General features: G+C 46.3%; 1 protein-coding gene across 11 annotated transcripts in view; it reads left to right on the forward strand.

Moving 5' to 3' along the window:
* ENTPD1 (ectonucleoside triphosphate diphosphohydrolase 1) overlaps nt 1–25,055 on the forward strand; it is a 57,120-nt gene that overhangs the window by 22,957 nt on the left and 9,108 nt on the right. The window contains exon 1 of one of the 11 annotated variants that reach the window (XM_055798580.1): nt 1,027–1,556. The exons of 7 other annotated variants lie outside the window; for them this stretch is intronic. In XM_055798580.1, coding sequence (XP_055654555.1) covers nt 1,541–1,556 — 16 coding nt within the window. In that variant the 5' untranslated portion in view covers nt 1,027–1,540. Of the gene's footprint in view, nt 1–1,026; nt 1,557–11,677; nt 11,855–22,183; nt 22,207–23,050; nt 23,187–25,055 lie in introns of those variants that run through there. 3 more of the 11 variants (XM_013300484.3, XM_055798586.1, XM_013300483.3) reach the window with 3 other exon arrangements.

Here is a 25,055-nt window from a genome sequence, read left to right on the forward strand (position 1 = left end):
TAACTCACTAAAGCCTTAATTGTGTAGATTGCTTTATTTTGTAGATCCCTGTTTTCCTGTTCCCAGAGAGATTATAAACAGGAGCATCGTCTTACCAGTTTGCAGTAATACAGGCCGGGTCAATGTGAAGGAGAAAGAGCTGGTCTTTGTTTGCAATGGGGCTGCAATAACGGCAGGGACTTGAAAACCCACATCCAGATGTGGTTTTCCAGGTCCCTAGCATCAGGACCCTGCTCTTCCTGCCTCTCCCTAGGACAACTGGAAGCTGGTGGTGCCCAGCTGCAGGGCAGCATGTCCACTTGTCTGGCTGCAAAGAGAAGCCCCAGGAGCAGGAGGATGAGTTGGTAAAAGTGACATCTCTGAGAGTGGAGCTGGCTTTGGCACGAGCAGGGCATGGCAGCTGGCCATGGCATGGCAGCATGGTGGTGCCTTGTGCCCTGGTGACTTCACCCTCCAGGTGACCAGCAGGGAAGGTGCTGGGAAGCTGGTGGCTGCTGCTTTGAGAAGGAAATGAAAGAGACAGGGTGGCTGGCAACCTCCTTTGGGGTGGGAGGCTGACAGAACTGTAGGCAGGGGTGTGGGGACATGTGTGGTGCCTGGAAAGGGCCTGAACTTCAGAGGCTGCAGAGAAAAGTTGCTGAGAGTCCTCCAGCGCTGTCCTGTATTTATTTGTGTGGAGTCAACCTGGGAGGTGTGGGGGGGCTCCGTAAGGGTAAAAGGCAGTGGGGGGGGATCTGGGGGTGGGGGTCCCTTCAGGCCTTCCGGACAAGTAGTTGAAAATTGGCTTTCCTGGAAGCTCCCCAGGAGCTGCAGCCAGCAGTGCGAGTCGTTCCATGGGGCAGCTAGGTGCAGGAGGTGACCTATCAGCAGTTACTGCAGATTCATCTCCTTTCATGGCTTGGTGGTTGGGTTTTGTTTGGGGTTTTTTGGTTTGGTTTTTGTGCTGTTTTGGGGTTTTTTTTTGCTGTGGGCTGGACCTCATAGATAGAAAGAAGGAAGGTCATGTCTTCTCAGGACAGTTCGTGTACCTCACTGGTGCTAAGGGTATCTGCTCAGTCTTATGCAACTTAAAAAAAAAAAAAAAAAAGAAAGAAAGAAAACCAAACCAAAAAAAAAAAAAAGAAAAAGGCAAAAACCCACACGAAAAGAACCAGCCGACTAGAGAAGACTTTCTGCAGCCGAAATGACACCTCCTCCTCCCCGGCACCAGCCATGCAGCCCTGCTCCAGGCCGCGGCCCCCGCAGAGCCAGCGGGTAGCCCCCCGGGCGCGCGCCGGGCGGGACCCCCGGGCCGGGCGGAGGAGCCCGAGGCGCGGGGAGCGCGGCGGCCCCGCGGGGATCCGCGCCTCGAGGAGCGCGGGAGGTCAGCCCGCAAGTTGGATGGATTGAGTCATGTAGAGTTAAACTAACCCCTCCCACAGCCATGGACCACTACAGCGCCCATTTTCATGAGCACCTCTCCCTAAGGCAGCGCAGAGCCGGCGGAGGCTGAGGGAGGAAGAGGAGGGGGAGAGGGAGGAGGGAGCCCGCACCGGCACGGATGGACGAGCCAAAGGGTAAGGACCGGGGCGAACACTGGTCGCCGGCAGCAGCCCTGACCCCGGCGAGGGGGCACGGGGGGAGGCAGGGCTCGGCGGGGCGCCCCCGGGCTGGCGGCATCCCGCGGCCGGCGCTCGGGGGAGGCTGTGCGTGTTGGGGGGAGCCCCTGCCCGGGGGGGGCTGCGGCATCCCCGGGCGGCGCGTCCTTTCCGCGCCCGCGGAGCGCTGCCGGCGGCGGGGGCTCGCCTGGGTGGGTGCAGCCTTGCCGCAGTCCTCCCCCGGCTGACATCATCTTCCAGCCTTTGGGTGCCTGGCCGTTTCCGAAGGGACAATGTCAACCTGTGCCCGGGCAGGGGGGCTGCGGCTGGAGGTGGCGGCGGGCTGGCGGGTCCCCGGGCGGCGCAGCGGGGCGGGCGGCAGCGCAGGCTCCGCGCCGGTGTCTGGCAGAAGTTTGGCCGCGTCGGTGCGAGGGATTCCCCGCCCGCCGCGCCGGGGGAGCCGGCGGCGGGTCCGCGGCTGCAGCCCGCGGCGCCGCGCTCCGGGGTGGGGGGCAAACTCCGTGGGGATGCTGGCCGTGAGGAAGCGGCGGTGGAAAACGGTAGCTCTGAGCGTGGAAGGGTGGCGGTGCTGGGTGCGAGGGGCTCTCGGTGCGTGGGCTGGGGGCCAGAGCCGGCTCGGTAGGGCGCAGGGGAGGGAGGGATTCCCTCGGCACCCCGGCCGGCACTCGCCTTCGCTGCGGGCCTGGGGAGCGGGGGCGGGACGCGGCATCGGCTGCAAGTGCTTATTGCACGGGAATTTTTCCCCGAGATGTCTTGTACCGGCGCTTGCCTTTTATAATTAGCTGGCAGGGCGCACGTAGCAGCACTAGGCACGGCGCTTGGCAGAAACATTTCCTAGTTTAGTATCGTCTTCTGTCCATCTGGGTGTCGTGCCCCCTGTTCGCAGCAACTTCTGCAATACAGCCCATCTTTCTGCACTGCTGACGGTGCTGGGCTCCGTGTGGGGCTTCTAAACGCCAGCAAGGCAAACAGGCAAGAAGCAGTAAACTAGAAAAAGATCTGGGTGGAAACTTAGCCTTTGAATTGAGTGAGAAGCTTAGGGGTAGTAGTTTCCGCTATTTGGATAGTTTCTTCTTCCGTACCAGGTAGAAGCCTCTCCTTTGCCATTGTTAACGCCAACAGGGAATCAAAGTGTGATGGTGTTTTTGTCTTGAAACAAATAAAATGGTACACTAGGTCTGCCCAAGTTTTTAATTTCATAGAATGTAATGAACGGTGTTTGAGGGGAAGAAGTATATTCTCAGTCTAACTTACATCAAAATGTAAAGCAAAGGCTGGCAGGAGAAGGTTAGCTCATTAGTTTATGCAGTCATGAGTGAAGCTGGAAATATTTAGAAATAATTTTCCTCTGCTGAAAAGGGAGATAAGAATAGCTTTGAAACCAGTCTTTAAAAAGTTTCATTCCAAAAATGAAATATAATGCATGAACGGAGATGCCTTTTCTAGTGAGGGGAGGAATCACGGGGAAGAAACTTAGACGATGAAAGCTGATTTAGCAAAGAGGACCAAATAAGCCTTCTTTTAAAAAGTGGAATTTTTAAGAGGTAGAAGAAAACTGACAGTTAGTGCTCAAGCTAATTGCAGAAGAGGCGGTGATGGTGTCAGAATGGGCCGACCTGCAGAACATGGGAGTCGTCTTGCAAAAGCCTAATGAAAATTAGTGCAATAGCAAGAAACCACATTTCATGTGTGGGAGAAGACAACATGAGGCAGTGTTTTTGAAAGCGCCTCCCGTGCTATGTCTTCCAGAGGCAGCAATTGGTAGATTCAACACGGGGTGGCGGGGGGGGAGTCCAGGACAGGCAGTATCTATCAGCTAGCAGGAAAGTTTCCACCTTGAAATGAGGCACAAATGCGCACTGAGGACATGTTCTTTCATCAGACAGGAATTATTAGGGAGTATTTCAGTGGGTCAGAAACAGAGCAGGTCAGAAAGACCTGTTTGCTGGGAGTCTTGTCCACAGGCACTGTAACAAATAGGTTTGAAAAGCTACTCTTCAGTTTTAGGAAGCCTGTGTCAGCCTTGAAATTTGAATCAGTATGCTAACATGGCCGAGAAAGAAATTCTGTTCAGGGTCATACAGAACAACAGACTGTATCAGTGATCAGTATGAATACCTTGGGGGAGGAGGGGAACGGGACACGGAACTTCAGCCTAGGGAAAGCACGATACTGATCTCCGGCAGACAGCAGTAAAAAGAAGTAATCCTTCTAAAGTATATTGATTCTAATATAAAAGGTACCAAACTGAACTCTGGCTCGGGGCTCTCTCTACATGTAATGAATTAATCACCACTGTTGGATGACTGGTCTCCATGGACCAGTGATTGCTCCAGCATGGAATGGTAATAAAGCAAAATCTGCTGGAAGAAAAGTCAAGGAATGTGTATGAAGACTGCAAATTTGAAGAGTACATACTGACTAGCACTCCAAAACCAAGAATGAGGATAACTTTGGCTAGTTATTCAGACAGTGAAAGCAGCAAATAAGTAAAGGGAAAGGAAGTGGAGAAAGAGGAAATGAGGAACATCTGATAGAAAATACAGGCTGAGAATTGGGGAAGATTATTTAGAGAAAGTAAGGATGTCAGGCACAAATCTAAAGTTAGCAGGACCAAGCACAGTTCAAAGGAGGCATTTTGTGTGCCTTAGGAACAAAATAATTTATATCTAGCAATTGCATAATAATTAGGGTGGTGGCGGGGCTAAGATTTTAGTGATGATGCAGGGGGGAAAAAAACCACAAAAGTGTTGGTTAAATACTTTTCCAGATTTTGGGGGTGAGTGGGCAGAATGAATTCTGGTATGAAGGAATATTTCATGGAAGTATGATAATTAAGTAGACTGTTTTGTAGATTAACATTTGGGGGGCAATAAAGTTTTATAATTTGAAATTAATTGCGCTAAATACTTTCTGAGAAGATCTATGCTCTATGATTTTTTTCAGTTAGTTTTCAACAAACTACAGTAGAACACTAGGGATATCCCAGGCAATGGGAGAGGTGCTATTGTTGACCAATATCCCAGCAGTATGGTGGTGGGTAGCCTGGAGAATGATTGCCAATTTAGTTTGACATCAGTTCTGTCTAAATTACTGGATAGATCTCCCCAATAACCAACTCTTAATAGCTAGTTCGATAGTATTTTGGGTTTTTAGAGGTTAAGACTTGTCAAAGCAACTTGCAGAATAATATTTTTGTAGAAATGGATAGCGCTGTTAAAATGGATAATGGGAATGGATGCATCAAAAAGGAAATTACTCATCCCAGATGGAAGCAAACCTGTGGGTTCATGTGGTCCCCTCAAGCAAGCATATGAATCTGTATCTTAGAACAGAGATAATCCCACCTACAAGAGTCTGCGGCAAGAAATTCAAGGGATATGTTCCTTTTGGGTTTGGAACTTGGCTAGAGAATGCATTTATAAGGAGGGGTGGGGGAAGTTATTTCAAGTTCCGATGGGCATTTTCATTTGTCTTTGCTTTCTTGAAGGCTTTTTTTGTTTACAAAGTCAGTCAGATGACTTAACAAAATAGATATCAAACAAGCCTGGTGTGATTCTTATTTGGAAAAAATGGGCTGCATTTTGTCTTATGCACGTTATAACTATTAACATTCTCTTCTTGATTTGTTTTTGCAAACGAGGCTGGAGGATCATCAGAGTTCTAGGGGAAAAAAAGTATTCTTGAATAACTGAGTGAATATTGACTAAACCCTGGCTGTAAGTTAAGGGACTTCTGAAGTCTAACTTCCCTGGTGGTTAGGAACCACCTCAGAAAAGGGGAACTGGAAGAACTAATCTCCCTGGCTGCTATTTGGTAGCCAAGGGGGTGGATTATGAGTGTAGGACTGGGAAGGTAACTGGTCCTTTATCTGATCTATTTTCCAACTAATTATTTGCACTTGTTTTATTTTTCAGAGATAGCAAATGTGGTTGGAAACAGCAAATATGAATATCTTGTGTTTAAACTTCTCCACAGCAATAGATTAATGTCTGATGTTCTGATTACAAAAGTCTCCCTGTGACTCTCCAGCAAAGAATGAACTAAGGGATTAAGACCTGAATAACAACAGACCTCAAAAATAGTTATCAAAGGAAATCATCATTAAACAGCTGTGTTTTCAGAGGTATTTTGCAAGAGGCCTGATGGCATTAGACATTTTCAATAATGATCTAAAAAGTACAAAATCATTGCTGATTTACAGATGGAGTTTGTCAGTGCTAGGAGGACCAGTACAAATACCAATTAAGTCAGAGGAAAAAGTCTAAAGAAGCCAAGAGTGATTTGAAACATAAAGAGGAAATAATAGGCTTCAAGCCAAGCTTGTAAAAGCACAGCTAATGCAACTTTGGGAGGAAAATTGGACATTCAAATACTGAATAGACTAGAAATATTTCCAGACAATGTTGTCCGGAAAAGATATGCAGAGGTATGTGTGTGTATGCATATATATCTGTATCTATCTATATATAATCTGTGACAGCCATAACTCATAGTTTATTTGCTTTCCTATATTGTATGCACTGCTGCATTACCATGGAGGGAGAAGGTTGTCCTGTGGGTAACCTTACTGTGACAACTGCAGCCTCTGTTTGCCTCTTGACTTGTAATTACCAAAAATATGTAGAAAACCCTCAAGGAATCTGTAGAGGAGAAAGACTAAATTTAAGAGGCTGGACACCTGAAAAGGGAAGAGTTACAAAAGCTATAACAATTGATAATCTCTTTGGCCTTTCCCAAGTTGTATAACTGGCTTAGCATGGTGCAAAAGTATCAGGCTTGGTCACATTCCTTCTTTTCCTAAGACATCTTTATACCTTGAGCACCTGTGGGGCTGGGAGCAACTAGCGAACCCGACTTTGGGGTTAATCATGAACCATAGAATGGGTTGGGTTGGGAGGGACTTTAAAGATCATCTAGTTCCAACCTTCCTGCCATGGACAGGGGCACCTGCTACTAGACCAGGCTGCTCAAAGCCATGTTCAAGTTGGCCTTGAATACTTCCAGGCATGGGTCATCCACCACTTTTCTGGGCAACCTCTTCCACTGTTTCACCACCCTCTCACAGTAACGAATGTCTTCCCTGGCTAGGTATTTTGTACCTTTTACTAGCCCGATGCTCAATGACAGTGTTGCCCAGAGCTGAATCGGGTTTGAAGTGTGTTGAGACAGGAGCTGGGTTCTCAGTTTGGAGATGGCCTGTTCAGGGTGGTTAGGATGCGGTGAAGGACATAGGTGTTCAGGCCGAACTTGAGGGTGAAGTGGGTGATACTAAGATGACTTTGCTTGGGTAGCCAACGCACAAGGGATTAGTATTGCTTGAGACCAATCAAGTTTAAAATGTAAAATTCTGGGTCACATTCAGAAGAGAAGCACCCCTGTTGGTTTTCTGAAAGATGAGTTAGATGGGGTCTACTTCTTCAATTGTGTTTTGTTACAGTTTTGTCAGCTAGGTGTGAGGACAGGCTTCATAGCTCAGTGGAAGCTTCCCTTCCCTGAGCAGAGCTGAAGTTTTATGGCAAACATTTCCATCAGCATTTCCTAGCTGCAGAGCTGTTGCCAGTATGCTTACATGGAGAGCAGCAGAGCCTAAGGGTGCACTTCGGCAGTGGGCATAATTTGACATAAATTTTTACTGCTGAAGGAGAGAGAAAAGGTGCTCGTCCTTGCTGCTAGCCTTGTTCTTTTTTTCTGCAGTAATTTTCAGCTTGTCTAGCTTGAAAGCCAGCACTAGCCCAAGTGAGAGAACAGGAGGCAAGGGTAAAGGTCACTCAGATTAAAGTTATCGGGAGGGAACTTCGCTGTAAGACAAGGAGAGACACAAAACCAGCGTTGTGCTCTGAAGCAGCACTACGTTAGCAGTACAAATTAAGAAATAAGTTAAAGGAAAAAGTGTGAGAGACCAGATGGAAGGGAACAGAGTCATCTAAGTGCACGCTGAACAAATCCATCAACTTGTGTCCTCTCATGCATTCACTCCCTCCAAATGCAGCTGGAAAGATCAGTTTTCCAGCCTGCTCTTTGGGCTCCTTGTCCCTCTGTCCTTTGTGCTGTGCTAGCTGGTGAACAGGGCAACTCAACTCCAGGGCAACGCAGGTGGTATAGCAGTCACCGCTGTTCGTACTCTTGTCAGTGCTCAGCCACCACCAGCAATGCTACAACTTTGCCTGTTAGAGTTCTTGTCTGAATGCTCTTAGGCTTTTACTGGTCCCTTCCAGCTTGGAAAGAGCTTTCCGTGAGGATCTGCAGAGCCACTTCACTGTCTGCCTTCATATTGCCTTTCAAATTCCCCTTGTAATGTCAACATACTCCATAGCCAGTGATTTAAGTTTCTGGTATGAGGAGACACGTGCCCATCAGTCTGACCCGCACTGTCCCATGCTCCCTTGTGACCTTCATCCATCTGTACACTGCATCTCTTCTGATCAAAAAGTAACCCTTTTGGGGTGGCTGAGTGGTTTACAGGCTGGGACTTGCACCTTTGAGCAGACATTTTTATTTTGCATGAATAGAAGTTAAAGGCTCTTAGTTTGATTTGTATTTTCCCCTTTGTTTCTGATCCTCCTGAGAGTCTTTGGCCTGATCATAGAGGGCGGTGAATGCCAGATTGCTCTTGGGGGAGAGGATGAAAAGAAAATGGGCCTATTTTTACAAAGGACTGAGAATTAGCTTGTTTTTTCATTAACTATCTGCAATCTTTCAGCCAAAGCTCAAACCATCACTGGCCTTTGAGCTCTGTGTTCTGCCTGGAAGAGGTGAATCAGCAGTTCAGGATGTAGAAACCACTTCAACCCCTCAGTCAGTCAGTTCACAGCGCTTTCGCACTCGGCTCGGAGGGCTCTGGAGACAGCAGCGAGAACTGTGGGTACAGCGGCTGTGGTTTCTGATATTCACTCATAGTGATGCTGCAGGTGGGGGCAGGGGAGGCAGCAGCCTCTCCACCTTCCTCCCTGGGCTGTAGCAAGAAGGGGGAGACTTCTCCAAAAGCGAGGGATATAGGGAATTCGGAGACCCTGCAGCATAGCTGATGGGATAGAAACATCCATGGTGCGTGGCAAAGCCCAGGGAGCAGGCATGCAACAGGAGGGAAGGTGGAGCTCCTCCTATGTGGAAGGTGGTAGGGACAGGTAACAGAGTGGGATCTGGTCCTCTGCTGAAATCTGTCACTCCCTCTTACCTGCTCTTTGCCACAATGGCAGGGGGCAGCTCTTGCCAGGGAGAGCATCTGCTCTTGGCCAGGATCCACCCTTAGCTTCTGGTTCCAGCTGCTTTTTGGGAAACACACTGGAAATCTGCAATTTTGCCTGGAATTGAATGTTCTCAGTGAGTTGATCTACAGCTTCTATATATTTAGTCTTGCTTTTCTGAAATAGTATAGGAAGCCTACTGTTTGTCAGCTTAGTTTGAGACTGTGGTAAACATTGTTAGTTGAAGCTGGAAAGAACTTTATTCTGGTAAAGCTAGTGGTCAGATTCTTGTTTACACAACTTAGAAATACTGTTGTGACAAAAAGCATGAAAGCCATGAAGAAAAGAAGAAAAGAATGTTCCAGAAGTGTGTTTAGGACTTATTCTATCATTAGCCAGAGAGAATTAAGACCTTCTTTTGAAATGAATCAGTTGCAAGTTTAAAGAATAGTTTAGCAAGTGGTTTTAACATGTGAAGTGTCGAGCTATGTCTACCCCACCTGCTAAAAAGGACAGTTAGACCACCTCTTCTTTCCCACGCTGCACTTGTGACTGTCAGCCTGACCAGAGAACTTAACCCATCTGAAGAGCAGCCTGGTTTAAAAAAAAATATATTTTTTTTTTAGAAAAGCAATCTGCACTTGCACAAATGCAAGGTAGAACTATGGCAGAAGAAAGAGGTAGGATAGTCCCTTTTTGTGGCAGATCAAACAGGGGAGTTAAGCCAACTGTGACGCTAAGCCTTTGCATGTCATCTTAAAAGTAGTGTTTTACAACAGAACCTGGCCTCATGCTATGAAGTCCTTGTTAAAGACAGTAATTTTACAGTTGCTTTTTAGGTTACAAAGCGTGTCTCAGCTCCAGAGACTAGTAATTTCTCTACCAGTTTAAGGACCTTTGAGTGTTGTGGCCACTTGGTGTCTGTGAGAATGCTAACTGAATCCCATAAGCCTGGCTGGGAATAGATGCCCTTCTGTAAATAGGCATCTTGGAGAGCCTCTTCTGCCCATTTACTTCTCAGAAGACTGTAACCATAAATTTGCATTGTAATATATTGCAAACCACATCTCAGGAACTTTTGGTGTGGTGTAGTGGTTAGTCTTTAGGTTTACTAGCATTTCACAGAGGTTATATATAACGCATCAGGACTGCTGTTAGGTAGTCCCTAATGCCTAAAGTAGCAAGTAACTGTTTTAACTCCTGCTGGTTTCTCCTGCCTCTGCCCCTGAAGTCAGTCTGCGGGAAGGAAGCATGGAGGATGCCTTCTTTCCTGCTGCAGGGCTCTGCTGCCTGTGTTTCTCTTTCAGCATGTTTCTCCTTGCCTAAATGACATTGTCCATTTTTCCCCCACATTTTTAAAGTGGTAGCAGAACTACATAGATCTTGTAGCACGAGTTGTGCATGAACTTTACTAGGCTGACAATCTCCAAGTTGTTATTAGTCTGGCAGAACACAAAAGAATATATCAAAACGAAAGAAGATGAATGTAAGAGTAGGTGTAGCCAAAGCGTGCTGCTCTTTCCCCGGCCCTGGGAACTCCACCTCTCAGCAGGAGGGAGCACGCTAGGAGCCCTGCTTCGTGGGAGCTTCCCAAGACAAGCAGATGAGGTGGTCCAGGGGACAGAGCATCAGGCTGGATATTTGCTGCTCTCCTGTGCTTTTTCATCATCTGGGGAAATGGGGCTAACGGTGCTGACCCCTGTAAAGTGCTTGGCAGTCTATGGGTGGAAAGCACTGTGACAAACTTAAATGTTATGTTTCATTACTAGGGAAAGGCTGGGTTTCAACAGATGGAAAAGCATGATGGTCAGCTCTAGCATTACCTGTTTGGTATTAGTTCCCCGTATGTGTGGGGAGACAGCACTGCTGGGGAGCTGGAGTCAGCTGTGAAAGCCACAGAGTCAAGGGGAGCCTGGGAATAGTGGGAAAGTAGTGAGACAGTCCTGGCCTTGGTGTCCATGGGCTGAGAGAAGGCTGGACTCAGAAGGTTGTGACACGAGCATGAGAAAATATGTGCACACAAAAGCCTCCTTGTGAGTCTTGTGACTGCTATGGGATAATTGCAGCTATCCTGTCTCGCCAGGAGCTTTATGGGGGAAGCTGAGGTTAATGCCAGCCTTGCCTTGCGAGCCTAGCATAGGAACACTACCAGGTCTGCGCTACACTAGTGACAATGGTCTCATCCCATACTGTCACTGGGAGCTGCTCAGCATGTGACAGACTGAAAACAGCTCCAGCTGTAACATTGTCAGTGAGATCTTGGGTGTAATCTGGTTTAAATCCCTCCTGGTAAGTCTGGTATTGACACCCAGGGACAAGCTGCATTGTTCCTCTCTTGGATTTCAGCATCCTCTAATTTCTGGGGGGCTGCCGCTGGTGCTGCACTGGTGCATGCTGTGGCACAAGCTCCAAGCAGGAGATCTGGCTACATCCAAGCAGCAGAGCTGCATGCAGGAGCAGACCCCAGAACAGCTCTAAAATCTGCTTCCTTTGCTGTTATTAGAGTCTCCCATAACCTAACCAAGCCAAGGAGACCTTTTCACAGCTGCAGTGATGACCTGTGAGGCAAAGGTCCTGGCACACCATGCATAAGGCAGGCATGCAGCTGAAGAAGCAGAAATACTACAGCTGGCCTGAAGGAAATATGAATGGAGGTATGTGTGTGTTTGTAAGAGACAGAGAGAGAGGACTGGAAGAAGCAACAGAGCAAGGGTTAAAAGAATGGTCTGTAGTGATAACCAAGGACGTGACTGACTGCACTGAAACTGGGTAAACACTGACAAATGTGGTGTTTGTGACAAACCCAGCAGCATGTGCCCTGATAAGCTTTACATGGATGGCTTGTCAGAAGAAGGCATGGGTGCTGATAAAGCCGCTGCACAGATGACTCCTTGGGGAAAAAAAATTGTGCTCCGGTAATAGAAGGATGACAACAAGATCGGAGCACATCCCGTGTGCGAGTCCTTCTCCTCTTCTCCCAGCAGGAAGGCAGACTGCGGGACCCAAAATGAATGGGGAACAAAAAAGGGCGCTGAGCAGATACCTGTCCTAGGGCTCTTGGGGGATGAGGTAAGAGAGATTTCAAGACAAAGGGGTTATGCCATAGTTACTGCTAGCTCCTAAAGATGGCAAAAGACCTGCCCAAAAATTTGTAGCTTGCCACCGAAGAGGAGCCAAACAGATGCAGTGAGGACTTGGCATCTGGCAGCCTTGGTCCCATCTCATGCGGGACCCTGCCAGAATGCCTGGGTGACCTCGGTGCCTGTGAGTACAGGAGGAGTGAGCATGAGTGAGACTGAAATTATTTTTTGAAACACACATTTTCCTGCTCTGTAAGTTCTTGCACTGTTGCTACACTAATTTCCTGTACCATAGCTACACTAAAAACTACTCCATTCTTAAATGAGAGAAAGGTGTGAAGCCTTTGTTTATAACTGGTAATCTCAGCAGAGTTTAAGAAGTTCTTGTTTTGGTGTGATCGGTGGTGCAAAAAAGTGATCAGGTCCAAACCGAGCTGTGAGAGGCTCTGAGGGCTGAAAATTGTTGGGCAAAAATATCAGACAAAACAGAACAGGAGGACAAGGAAAGTTGTTGGATGCTTTCAATGATGGGAAGTGCAAAGCTGAAACTACTTAGCTGTCTTTTGCTTTCACCATTTCCACCCAAAGTAAGTTGACTTCCCGTGTGTCTGTGTATAGGGTGAGCAGGTCGTGGCCCAGGAGGAAACCCACTGCTGAGAGTCATCTGAACAAGATGTGTGTGGGATCCGCATCAGTTTACAAATGGATTTTAAAGCTCGGGCTCTCATCTGCTGAGAGGAGACAGCCACACAGATTCCTCTTTGCAGAGTGACCATACAGCTCCTATTTCTCCTTCAGCCTGCTAGCCCTCATTTCTGTACTTCACATCTCTTCAAGTGATCCACCATCTCTTTGGGATCAAATCCTGCTTTCAATTAGTATCATTGTCCTTACAAGTATCTGAAGTTTGAGTTATTTTTCTCATGTTTGTCTTTTTCCAAGTTTTATTGTTTCCTGTGTAGGATGGTGGTTTCCATAGATACCTTGGACATTATTTATCTGTCCTCCCTGGATATGCAGTTCCTCCCAATGAATTACAGTGCAGTTTGTCACTTCTGCTTGAGGCTTTTGCTCCTTCATCCATATCAGTTCTATACTGAGCATTTTCATGCTGTTCTAACCTGTCTTGTCATCTCGATGTATTGGCTTGTGCTCTTATACAGCTTTCAATCCAACGATGGAACTCCTATCCCAGCCAGTTTTAAATTAAAAAATGGTACATTGCATGTCTATTTTAGGATTTTGTACTGATAATTGTTGGAAACTTTAGCTCAGCTTTTCTCTGCTATGGGTAACTGCTAAACAGAACAGTGTTTTGTTATTTTTGTTCTCCTCCCCTCCTCCCCCCCCCCCCTCCCTTGAGAAACGTTATCAAAGGAAAAGGTCTGCCAAAGTACTCAGGATTGGTATGGTCCTATCTGAGAGCTCAGCTAGCACTGACTGGTATTGTTTGAGACAACTCTCACATGAGTTTCTCTCCTTATCCTGTTTCTAAATTGTCCCAGAGGAAAGCATACGTCCTGGATTGCAGAGGTAGATGCTAATGTGAGTCATTGCTTGGTATTTAGGCTGAGAAAGTTGACCACTATCAGTCTTCCCGAATCCTAGCAGAAGCCAGGAAAAATCAGGATGCTGCCTAAGTTAGTGCTTTCTTCTTCAGGGCTATTCTGCCCTTATGGGACTATTTACTGCCCAAGTGGGTCTCTTCTGCTGATTCAGCACCACAATAAGTGATGCCAGGGCAGCTCCAGGCCACACTTAAAAAATTACAGAGACCATTAATCACAAGTTTTCTCTTTAGCTGGTTTATAAATGGATTTGTTTTCTTTCTTGCTCCTTTGTCCCAGAGCTGTTAATAAATAACCTTTCTACTGCCCCTGCTCCTGCAGGAGACGTGAGGAAGGAAGCCTGTGCTCATGTGAACTTGCTGCAGCTGCTGCAGCTGGGCTGGGGATCCTGTGGCTGCAAGGTGGGCTTTAGCTTGGGCTTGGGACCTCCCGTCAGCAGAGGGAGAACGGTGCTCAGAGAGGCTGGGAAATGCAGCCGTGGCAGGGAAGCAGCGGACCTGTAACTGCTTTCTGCATGGGCCCAGGTTTGCTGGCCATTCCTGCTCTGAGGAGCTGTGCTCATCTTAACAGATCCAGCTGGCAGCTCTTTTCCATACTATAAACCGGTCTCCTTCGCCGGAGTGGCTGTGTCACAAGCCTGTCGCTTCTTCAGCTGAAGTAACCTCCGTTTTGTTGGCTTTTGATGGTAGGGAGTGTTTCTTTCTCTGTCCCAGTAAGCAGCTTTGGACACGTAGGCTAAATCACGGAGCAGAAAGCTGGAGCCAAGTGTTGTAGAAGAGTTTGGGACTTCCCTGCTCGCACCTCCTTGCTGGGAACAGAGAGCGGCTCGTGCTCCTCTGGGGGAGATGCAGTGGGAGGTGGGAGCTGCCGTGTCCGTTTGCTGAGCCCGCGCCTGGGTGCAGTCTCAGAGGGTGCTGGGGGGCTGCTCAGGCACCCCGAGGTGATGGTGGTTTAACGTCTCTGCAGCAGCCCCGTGCGTGTGACACACAGGGACGGGGCAGCTCGTGCGCCTGTCAGAAGGACGGGTTGCTGTGACCGTCCTTTGTCCTTGTTACCACTCTGTGCCCATGCTGCCTTATCCAAAATACTTCATGTTTGTGTTTTGAACTGTTTGAGGCAAGGGCTTTGGGAGATGGGGAGGGGGGCGTAATGAAGGCATACAAATTGAAGGCCAAACTATGGTTTGATTATAAATGGGTTTCTTTTCCTAAGCCTAGCTCTCCCCAGGATTCACTGTGCGTCCTGGTAATAAGCAATCTGAATTTGAGAGATTAATCACATCCTGTGCCAGCCCGCTTGTCCAGCAAAACCCCTTTGCTGTTTTGTTCCATGTCTGCATGAGGCTTCAGCCCTTGCAAGGTGCTCTTTTGACCATGAAAATTTAGATTCATATTTAGCATATTTAACCTTTGTAACCTCCAAGAAGTATTTCTCCTCTTATACTCAGGAGCTTTGTCAAGGCCTGTCCCCCGCCACAGGCTTTGGTCTCATGTTCCTTCCCATTGGTTGTCCTGAAAAATACCACAGGGTAATTTGTTTCCTGCTATTTGAAATGGAAATTGTAGCAGCATGAGGAACAGAGCGTGATATTCATGCCAAATATCATGAGCTGGATTCTCCTCATGGCTTGTGGGAATCCTAGTTATTAAAGCTGACCTCTGAGAAGTCAGTGTATTTTTCCGCAAAGCCTAGGCAGTGGATGCACTCCTCAGCAGGAGACAGAAACCATCCCAGCTGTTCCCTGTCCTGTGCTGTGCAATGAGGAATGAAGATAGCCGTGCTGACAGCTCGAGGTATGGGGGCAAGTCTGGAAGTGTTTAACGGCAGAGCTATCTTTTTTATGCATGCGGACTTGACCTTGGCTTGCTGAAAGGAGGCAGTGGGGCTGCTGTCCTGCCTGGATAGCAAAGGAGCCTTTCGCTTCATCTGCTAGAATTAGTTGCAAAGGGCAAGTACCTACAGTTTTCCATGCTGCACGTGGTGCTATGCATGTTAAGGGAGGAAAAACTCACTGGGTGTCTTGCAAGCCTGAGATACGCTCCTCTAAAAGAGCAAACACCTGTGCTGGAAATCATGCTTAAAAGGAGTGGCACAATTCAGGTGTAGGCAAGATCCCAGGCACACGTAAGCACTGCAGCAGTCCCTAGCATACGCACTTGCATGTAGGGCTGCTGGGGAACGGTCACCATCCATCCCTCGGCATCCAGGGGTTTTGCCAGTGGTTTTGCTGATGCTGCAGCAGCCTGGAACAGTTTGTGCTTCTGCGATTGGTCTCCAATGGTTTTTGGTCCAGAGCGGGAAGTGAAACTTAAGAAAAGCTAGTTGCTTTGCTGTGCAGAAATACTTGGGAAGCTTGCGTTCCCGCCGGCTGCAGTGGCACAGGCAGCTGCTGTTTGCTCGCATGCGGCACTTTGGGCAGCAGTGTTGTTTTTTGGAAGCTGGGGAAGTGAGCCCTGAAAGCGGTAGTGTTGCTCAACACGCAAGGGGATCCCAGGAATCTGTGACTCAGAAAAAAACATCCTTGAGACATGGCGATGGTCTTGGTGGCCTCAGCCCCTTCAAGGCAGGAGAGGTTGTCAGTGGAGAGGGCATGGAGGGAAACCGGTGGCTTCTGGGAGGGTGTGTTTTGGCATCACTGTAAGCGCCGGGTGCAGAGCGTGCTGTGGGTGGTAAGGGGATGTATATGTTTTCTGTGTAGTCGTCCCCCCTGCCAGAACCTCTTGCTGGGGGCAGCAGTATCTGCAGTGCTCAGGACTTTGTTTTCCAGGAAGTTTCTGAACTTGCTGACCCAAGATGTGTATTGACAGTGGGGAACAGTTGTTCTGGAGACTGTTTCCTCTCTTTTGCCATGACAAATTCTACATTCCCTTGGTGTGGGTAGCTGATGGGGCACAGGGGAGGATGCGCTGTGCTGGGATGGACTCACACATCACCAATCTTCCTATTAAAGTCGTGGCCCCGCTGTCTTTAACAGCAACAACCATTAATTAGTTGTACACAATAGCTGCATGGGACTGAACTGGGAACGAGTGACCAGAACAGGGGAAGGTTAGTGCCTGTTACCAGCCGGGATGCCGGAGAGAGAGAAGAGTGTAACCGTCAATATAGAGATGAGGAAAGCAAATATGATGGTAGATTTCAGGGAATGGCAAGGTAATTCCTCAAAACCAAGGGTGTATCTCATAACTTGCCATGCATTACTTCCAGCATAAGGAAAATGGATATCAGCCCTGATCTCGATAGAGAAACATTACTATGGGAGTTATGAATTATTATACAAGTAATGCACACTTATTCAGTGTCAACAAATAACATCTAGTAGCTCTTAGAAGAAGTGATTTCCCAAATTTAAAAATACTTGAGCTGAATCAGCGGAGTATTTAAAATAGCCAAATAGGAATGCTAATCGGAAGCAGCCTATTCATTTCTTATTCTATTCCTCAAAAGCCTTAATCCAACAGTTGAAAGTTATGCTAATTTGAAAAATAATAACATCTCTAAAAGATGCATATTTAGGGGGAAAAAAGGAACCTACAATTAAGGCACATTTGAAGTTGCAAAGTGTAGAAGATAGTCAAAAGAAGCATAAGGAAAAAATTATGGCTAGAGATATAAGAAGAGCAAAGAAGAATGTAGGGATATTGAGCACAGAAGAAAACCTGGTGGTGCCATTTTTGATGAAAGTTCAAGCTTTCTGGGTAATGGCAATAAACCTTCTCCTGTTAAAATATAGCTTTGATGGGCTGGTAGCAAATTAATACCAGAAGTTGCTTGGTAGGAGACTGATGTAACTGATAACAATTGTTTCTTCTGATTTGAAAACCTCTTTGATGTGTGAATCCTAAAGAAATGAGTACAAGTAGGGTACAGTCCTGGCAGCCCAGTAAACATCATACAAATGTGAACACTGTCTAAAGGTCACTGTGTCAGTGGTGTCCCGCCACTTGGTGGTTGCTTTTGAGAATATTGAGTATCTCGGTCTGACTGCTGGGATGTAAGCCAGAAGAATATATTCCTGTGGAGAGAATATTTAATGAACAGGCATCAGGAAAGCTTTGGTGGGGGTGGTGTATAATAACAAGGAGAGGGGCTACAATGCAGGGATGGGAAGCAGTGTGAGTGCCTTGTAGAGCAATCAAGGAGGCTGAGCAGTGCACACAGCACTACTGGGTGCCGTGGGAAGGTGTTTGGCAGGGGAATTCACTTTATACACAAGGTGAATAGGGAATTTGTTGGTGGGGCAGCCTGGGTCGCAGGGATTCCTGCCTGGAACCCACCAGACATCACTCCTTCAGCAGTAAACCCACACCACAGGGTCAGGGTAAGCAGGACCGTGGGACTGCCCTGAGCACAAAGCCCCTCTGTGCCGCCGCCGGCTGTGGAAGGGAAGGAAGGGGCCTGTGTGCTGCCTGCTCCTTTGTGTCCATCTCCTGCTGCTGCTGCTCAGCTTTTATACCCACCAGCTCTCTAGGATTTCCACGTGCTTTTCTTCTTTTCAGGTAAACAGGGGTCCTCTGATGTGTCTTGTGCAATTCCCTGGGGTCATATCCCAGGCACAACTCTAAAAGCAGCAAGAGAGTGAGGTGCTCCCACTCTAACCAATGTTGTACATATGAATAGCATATAGCAGGGTGGTTGCCATGCCTGACTTATGTCTGAATGCAACCTGGAGCTTTGTTGGAGGATGGAGGGAACAGATTTATTCAAACGCATCTGTATCCCATGAGGAGAGCATACACATTGCATTGGTCTTTGCTAACAGCATGGCTGATGAACATGTCTTCTTTTTGCTAACTGCCTTCTGAACTGAGGAAACAGAGCTGGAAGAAAGTCCAGGAGCCATCCCTACTGTGAGGCAAGATCAGCTACAGCAGCGGTGGCATTTCATCTGAAGACAGAGAACAGGTCTTCCTTGCTCTTCTCTTTCTGAACTAAACAACCCAATTTCTTCAATCTTTCCTCTTAAGTCAAGTTTTTAGACTTCTGATCTTTCTTCTTGCTCTCTTCTGGAGTTTCTTCAAGTGATCTACATCTTTCCTGAAAGGCAGTGTCCATTATTTTGGCATAGAACTTCACAGGAGGCTTTACCAGCACTAGATGGAGGGAAAGATTACTGCAAACGTATATGACTGCAAGAATGTTTTCTCTGGAAGTGCTACTTAAGCAATTGTTCACCATGATGGCTATTTTCTAAATGGTGTATTAGCTCATGTCCTTACTCAAGCCAGTTGGATGTTTTCACCAGGGTCTCCCCTATTTATCAAATTTATTTTGAATTCATTCCAGCCCTATGCGTCAGTGTGCTTTTGCTCCCAACTTGGTATTATCACAGCTATAGGCACATTCCTTACACCATCTTCCAGCTCACTCACACACACGTGTGTGTGCACCTGGCACAGACTAATTCAAGCACTCTGTCCAGCTGCATAGCCTAGATCCATAGGTCTGATGGAGTTTAAGACACGTAGGGCTGTGTGATTCCAAAGTATCAGATATCTCTGAAAGATGCCATCCAAAAAAACCATACTACATTGTTTTGATTATTAGTTTCACTGATATTTCAGTGTTTGTACTCAGCACTTAGAAGTATTTAATCTGGAAAAAATTAATCCAGTAGATGTGTATTTGTAATTGTATGTAGGGCCACAAGGAGAGCCAGAGATCAGACCAGTATTTAGGCCATGATCTTTGCCACATGAATAACTAAAACTTGGAGCAGAGCCTCCCACACTGTTTCATGTAACAGCTGTAAAAAGTGATGTAAAATCCTGATCTGGAGCTTGAATTCTAACTTCAGCATGTTCAGTGTCTTGCCCTGGTATTTTGAAATAAAACCTCTTAAACCAAAGCAATTCACTTACTCTATATGCACTTGTATGGGTATTCTAAGACAAACCTGAGCTTCTCGCCAGCCTAAGAATATGTTTTCTAATATGTTGGCCTGAAACAGGTGGTTTACATTGCTTTGCAGCAAGAATTTCCTAGGTAACTTGAACAAGAGCATGTCTGAATGAAAAAGGCAGATGAAGAATGAGTAAGAAGTCAGATGGGGACAGAGAAGATTTCAGAAAAGGGTTGGTAAATGAATCAGTGTGGCATTTCTGAGTGTTTATGGACTCAGATGTTTGGTTGTGGTGAATCTGAAGACAGGAGTGCCATTTAGGTAGTGTAACTCAAAACCTGATGCAAGTTCAGCAGCCTCAGTGAGTGTGCAATTCAAACTGATAAACTTCATGACTACCAAAATAGCGTTTTTCCTCAGCAGGAGGATAACATGCGTTCCCCCTATCCACCTCGAAAAATAGCAGCACTGACTGCTCCCATCCCCTTTCCCTGCCAGCAGAACTTTGTAAATACGAATTCCTGCCAGTTAATAAATGTGCATGGACTGTGTTGCCAGAGCCCTGTCTACTGGGCACTCTGCTGACCTGGATGTTCTTTGTCTGCAAGCACTTGCCCCAACAGATGCCCCTTCTGCCCAGGCTGCCCACCCTGTGTCACAGAGCCAGTCACAGGTGCTGGATGCTTTCAGATGGCTGATGGATTCAGGCACCCTTCAGCCATGGGCTCCTGTGCTCTTTCAGCTGGCAGTCAGGCAGGCAGGTTGGCTTCTTGCTGTGAAGATACCTTGGCATCTGACTCGTTTCAATTCATACTGTTCTCATTTTCTCTGTCTTCAATTATGCCTGCACCCTTTTGTGATGGATCATAATTCAGTGGCTTCTCAGCACTGTGTTGTGTCTCTCTGATATGTTTAGGTTCAGGAGCTCTGCAGACTATATTCCCATTTGCTGAGCTACGTGATTACAAGAGCATCCAGCAGCTCCCCCCCAAAGACTGGACATGTGCTTAGGAAACCAGTTATTGGAGAGACTCCCAACAGACTGCAGCAGCAATGTGGGTGATCAGCAGCAGAGGTAGCTGCCAGCTGATGGGCAGGATTCATAAGACACTGTCTTATTCTGCTGTCACTCCAAGCCTCGTGGGCAGCAGGCAATGTGTCTTGGAACTCCCTTTGCTTACAGCGTGTAGCAGGGCTAATTCAATTAAATACGATCAAATAGAGTTGCTGGGTTGACTTAGCGTGGGCTGTGATGGTAGGTGATCGTGTGTCTGAGGTAGTACAAGTCCCAACCTCACTTTGTTTAGGCTGGGACTTGTATCACCTCCTGGTGTAACAGGTATGTTACAATATAAGGCTAGTCTTATTGCAGCTGTGGTCAGAGTGCTTAAGGAAAATAAAAGCAGATTATTCTGTATGCAGAAAAGGGCTGCTGGACTGTTCAGATAGATGGAAAAGTCTGGAAAGACAAAAATCCAGAAAAGATCATTGCTTATGAGTTGGTTAAGAGAATAAATTCCAGGAGGATTGGGTGTTGCAGAAGTTATGAGACAGAGGTGGAACAAGGACAGAGAATAGACTGGCCATAAATAAATTAAAGCTGAAAATGAGAATGTTTCTCACCGTACAGAGGTGTGCTGAGAGCATAAAGGTGACAGTGGGAGCTGCCTCTGTCCGGGTGGCACTCTTGCAGTAGAATAGTGATGGCCTTGTGTTACAGCCTCTTGTGTAACAGGCTGAGCATGAGCATCCAAAGGAAAGAGCAAACTGTAGCTGTTGTGCTAAGCCAGAGCTTACAGCAGTGTTTGTATTTATTAGAGACAATGGGTCACACTGAGGTTATCTGAACTGAGCATGGTTTTGGACTATGCACAGCATCTCTCCTTTTCTGCTTTGCAATCCTAATTTCAGTCCTTAAGCCAGCCTTAGCCTCTACTTATTGCATCTCTAAAAGCAGCTGGTTGCCTGAATCCTTTTAACATTTGTTGCTAAGTCTTGTTTGGTGAGAAAGAAGTTGGGAGGCGGGCAGCCTTGGCTGTGAGTGACATCTCCTGGCATACAGAGCTGCCAGTGACTTAGTGTGATGTCAGCTGGAGGAGCAGTTTCCTATTTGTCTTGCGGCTCTAGAAGACACTGAGAACAATCCTGCTTCCTTCCCTTCACACAGAGCTGCATCTCATGCTAGTGTGGTCCTTCCTGGGTTATTCACCAAGAGCAACAGGGTGTCTGCAGCAAAACTGCTGTTAGTTGTAGTGGCTGCCAAAGTCATTCTCGGTTGATAGCTAACTTAGAGACAGAAAGGATGTTAGAATTGTTTATGTTCTGGGACCTGCACCAATCACTGTATGGAACCAGTAGTAGCCCCTACAAAAAAACAAAGAAACCAAAATTAGAAACAGACGGAGATGCCTGAGCAGCTGGACTGTGCTCCAACATCTGGAGAGTTCTTATGCCTGTGCGGCTGTGCAGGGCTCCAGCACCAGGTGGCTCTGAGCTTTGGGGTAGGGAAGAAGAAAAGCAGCATCATTTCTATGCCTGCTTACATCCTTACGTGATGTTTTTATCGCCACTTACACTGGGCAGTATGGGAAGAAGAGCGGAGATCTGTCTCTATTTGGGTTCTGGCTGGGCACAGAGAGAGATCATGCTTATTTCATCTTTAGCTGAGGAAAACTGCTAGTGGAAGAAAAGTCCTGGGCCTGGCAATCAGAGGTGCTAGAGGGGCAAGTACTGCCCTGCTTAGTGGAGACTGAGGGGTGTTTGCACAGCATTCAGCAACATGAACGTGGGGTACAAAGGATCTGGAGGAGTCTGGGGAATAATTTAATTCTTTAGCCACTGTGGAATCTGCAGTTGTGTGTAGAGCTGATGGAGATAACCAAGTGTGCAGAAAAGGGAACTTGTTCAAATACCTTTGTGAGCAAATGGCAGGTGAGTTTTATTTTAATTACATTGAATTCTTTATCTGGATTTGCAATGTTGTGGTTTGGTCTTTTTGAGTCATCAAGTATTCAAACCTGTATGCTTTGAGTGCTGTTTGGAAGGTTATTGTTTTGTTAGGTTGCCTTCTGGATTATGCTTATAATTTGCTACCTTTTCTTGTACGAAAGATTTCAACAAAATGCTGCTTGGTAGCATTAGAGTTCACACAGATGGATGCTCTGGTGTGGGATACAGCAATGAAATCACATATCTACAACCCCCAGAGTCCTGAAAAGTTCTCATGATACTGAGCTAAAATTCAGGCAAAAGGCATGTTCAGGGTTAAGAAAATACTGTGCCTTGGAAAAAAAAATGACTAATCTCAGGTTGCAGGTGGGATGCAGACAATTAAAGTTATGCCTCTGCCTACAGATAAGGGATTTCTACAGCCGTTTATTGGAATGTTCCATTACAGTGAGAAAATTGTTCCTGCTTTGCTGTTAATGCTGCTATTTTCAGATCAGCTGCTAAAAGATACAGCAAACAGACAACACCCATCACAACAGGAAGTTTGGAAATCGTAGAAGTGATGCAAAGTTACCCATCCTTTGTTTCTGTGACAGTGAACACCCAACAAAGCTGTGGCTGCCTCTAGGCAAGATCTTAGAATAAGGGTGGCTGTAATTACATGGATGTGCTGTGCAACTGTCAGCAGAAGTTTCAGTTTTCAAGCATGCTAGCTTCATATCTACACTGTGCAGCTCATTCTACATTATAGTATGTGGTTTTATTCATTTTTCTAGCATTAATATGATTTGTGTTCAACAGAGATGCTCAGTGCTATCATAATCTGAGCCAGCTACTCTCTCCAATAAGAAGAAAAGTCTCCCAGCTGTCATGCTTTGCTGTTTCTAATAACTTCAAGCCACGAGTTCTGGGACCTTTCTGAATAAAGCTGTATAAAATGCATTCTTACCTCCCACTGTCTGGTATGTGCACTAGACTATTTTTTTAAGCTGCATTCTTGGAGCTATTGGCAAGCGTGCTGTGTCTCTAGTAGGCACTCATAAAATGCGAGCATAACTAGCTTCCAAATTTCACAGTTAGCCTCAGCAGATTTACACATAAGCGTGATGAGAGGGAGCAGAGAGCTCCAGGTCAGTGTCAGGTTTCCATGGACCTGCCTGCGGGGAGATCTTCAAAGCAAGTTCTCTTGGCACTTTTAGGCTCCGTTTTCTCTGGGTAGGTGGGAAGATGTTGTTTGCCTACAGTTAGAGATTTCCAAAGGTGCATTGCTTTTTTTCACTTGGGCTAACTTCTGAAAATAACTCTATGGTTTGGGGTTATTTGTAATACTGGGTAACACTTTGTATAGTACTGGCACGTGGGACCACTTTCATGTGAAACCAGAGTGGTTAGAAGATGGCCCTGTCCAGGAGATGAATGCTTTTCGTATTTGCATGCATGATGTGGGTGCCAGGATGGATTTGGAACATTGACCCAGTACCACCTGAGGGCTGGAGAATGACCTATGGAACTCCAGCACTGGCATGCAGGTGCAGAGCAGGTTCAGTCACCTTACCTTTTTGGAGCATGAAGATAGTTGATGTGGTTGCACAGAGGTATTATCACCCTGGATGACCTGTAGTATATTTCTAAACATCTCCTAGAATATATCTGTGTAAGGAGCAGACAAATTAGTACCCGTGTGAGCAGCCAGACAGTCAGTGCTTTTGAGTATGGAGCATCAGTGTGGGTCAAAATGGATTTCATGTCATAATGGGAACAGGTATGTCCCCCAGAGTGCTGAAGCTATTTGTTAATTCTAAGTGTTAAATTTACAGCTAGATTATAAATCTGGAAAAATACTTTTGCTGATACCCTTTCTAGAACTTCATTGTAAGATGGTATCTTATTAAACAACACCAAAACTGGCTGATCCTAAGTTGTGAAGTGAGATTTCCACCATGGAATATACGAAGGAGAATCCAAATCAGCAAAATGTCAAAGACAGCATCATGCTAGCCACTAACAAATGCATGTATATGTATATTGGTTCTGAAAGTTCAAATGCCGTATCAGTTGTGAACTATTTCCATCAGCCATAAGTGGCTTTTTTTTTTTTTCAGTATTCTACTGCTAACCATGTATTTTAAACTGCAAAAATCTTAATTTGTTAGATAGATCATACCAAATATATCAGTAACAGTTAAGGAATCAGACTGGTACAAGTTTTGCAAAGTGTGTGATTTTTAAACATATTATACCAATTCTGCAAATACAGGCTGTTCATAATTTAGTGGCCTTGTGAGAACTGGCATCAAAAATCTCCATAGATTTGCAGATCATGTTTTCTATGTAGCATTGCCAAGTTGCAGGATGGCATTGTTTGGACTGACTGCTGCATACTGAAATGTTAGCGTTAGACTTCCTAAGTGCATTACTAGTGTTGTAATTTGTTATATACATTGTCAAAAACTGAAGTGCAAAGTATACTAGGACAAAATGTCACAGGAGTTAAAGCTTTGGGTTCCACAAGGTTACACAGTTTATATATTAGCTGTGTTCTTTCAGCTTCTTGGGATTATTAAGCCAAATGCAGAGCTATAGAAGTTGGTGTTTGCCTCAAACAGATGCTCTTGCTATATAGTGGCTCAGTCACCTGCAGGTATCTCAAGGACAGGCTAACCACAAGCTACATCTTGAGGTCCTCCTTCATCACCACCTGGCACAGGGCAGGGCAGCCCATGGAAATATGTCATGGCTCATGAGAGCAAATCTGCAGGACACCAGCGCTGAGTTCTGCCTCTAAGAAATCCTGTGTGAGAACACGGGGCAGGGATGGGCAAAAACAAGTG

This window comes from Falco peregrinus, chromosome 1 (genome assembly GCF_023634155.1).
Source record: "Falco peregrinus isolate bFalPer1 chromosome 1, bFalPer1.pri, whole genome shotgun sequence".
Lineage (NCBI taxonomy): Eukaryota > Metazoa > Chordata > Aves > Falconiformes > Falconidae > Falco > Falco peregrinus.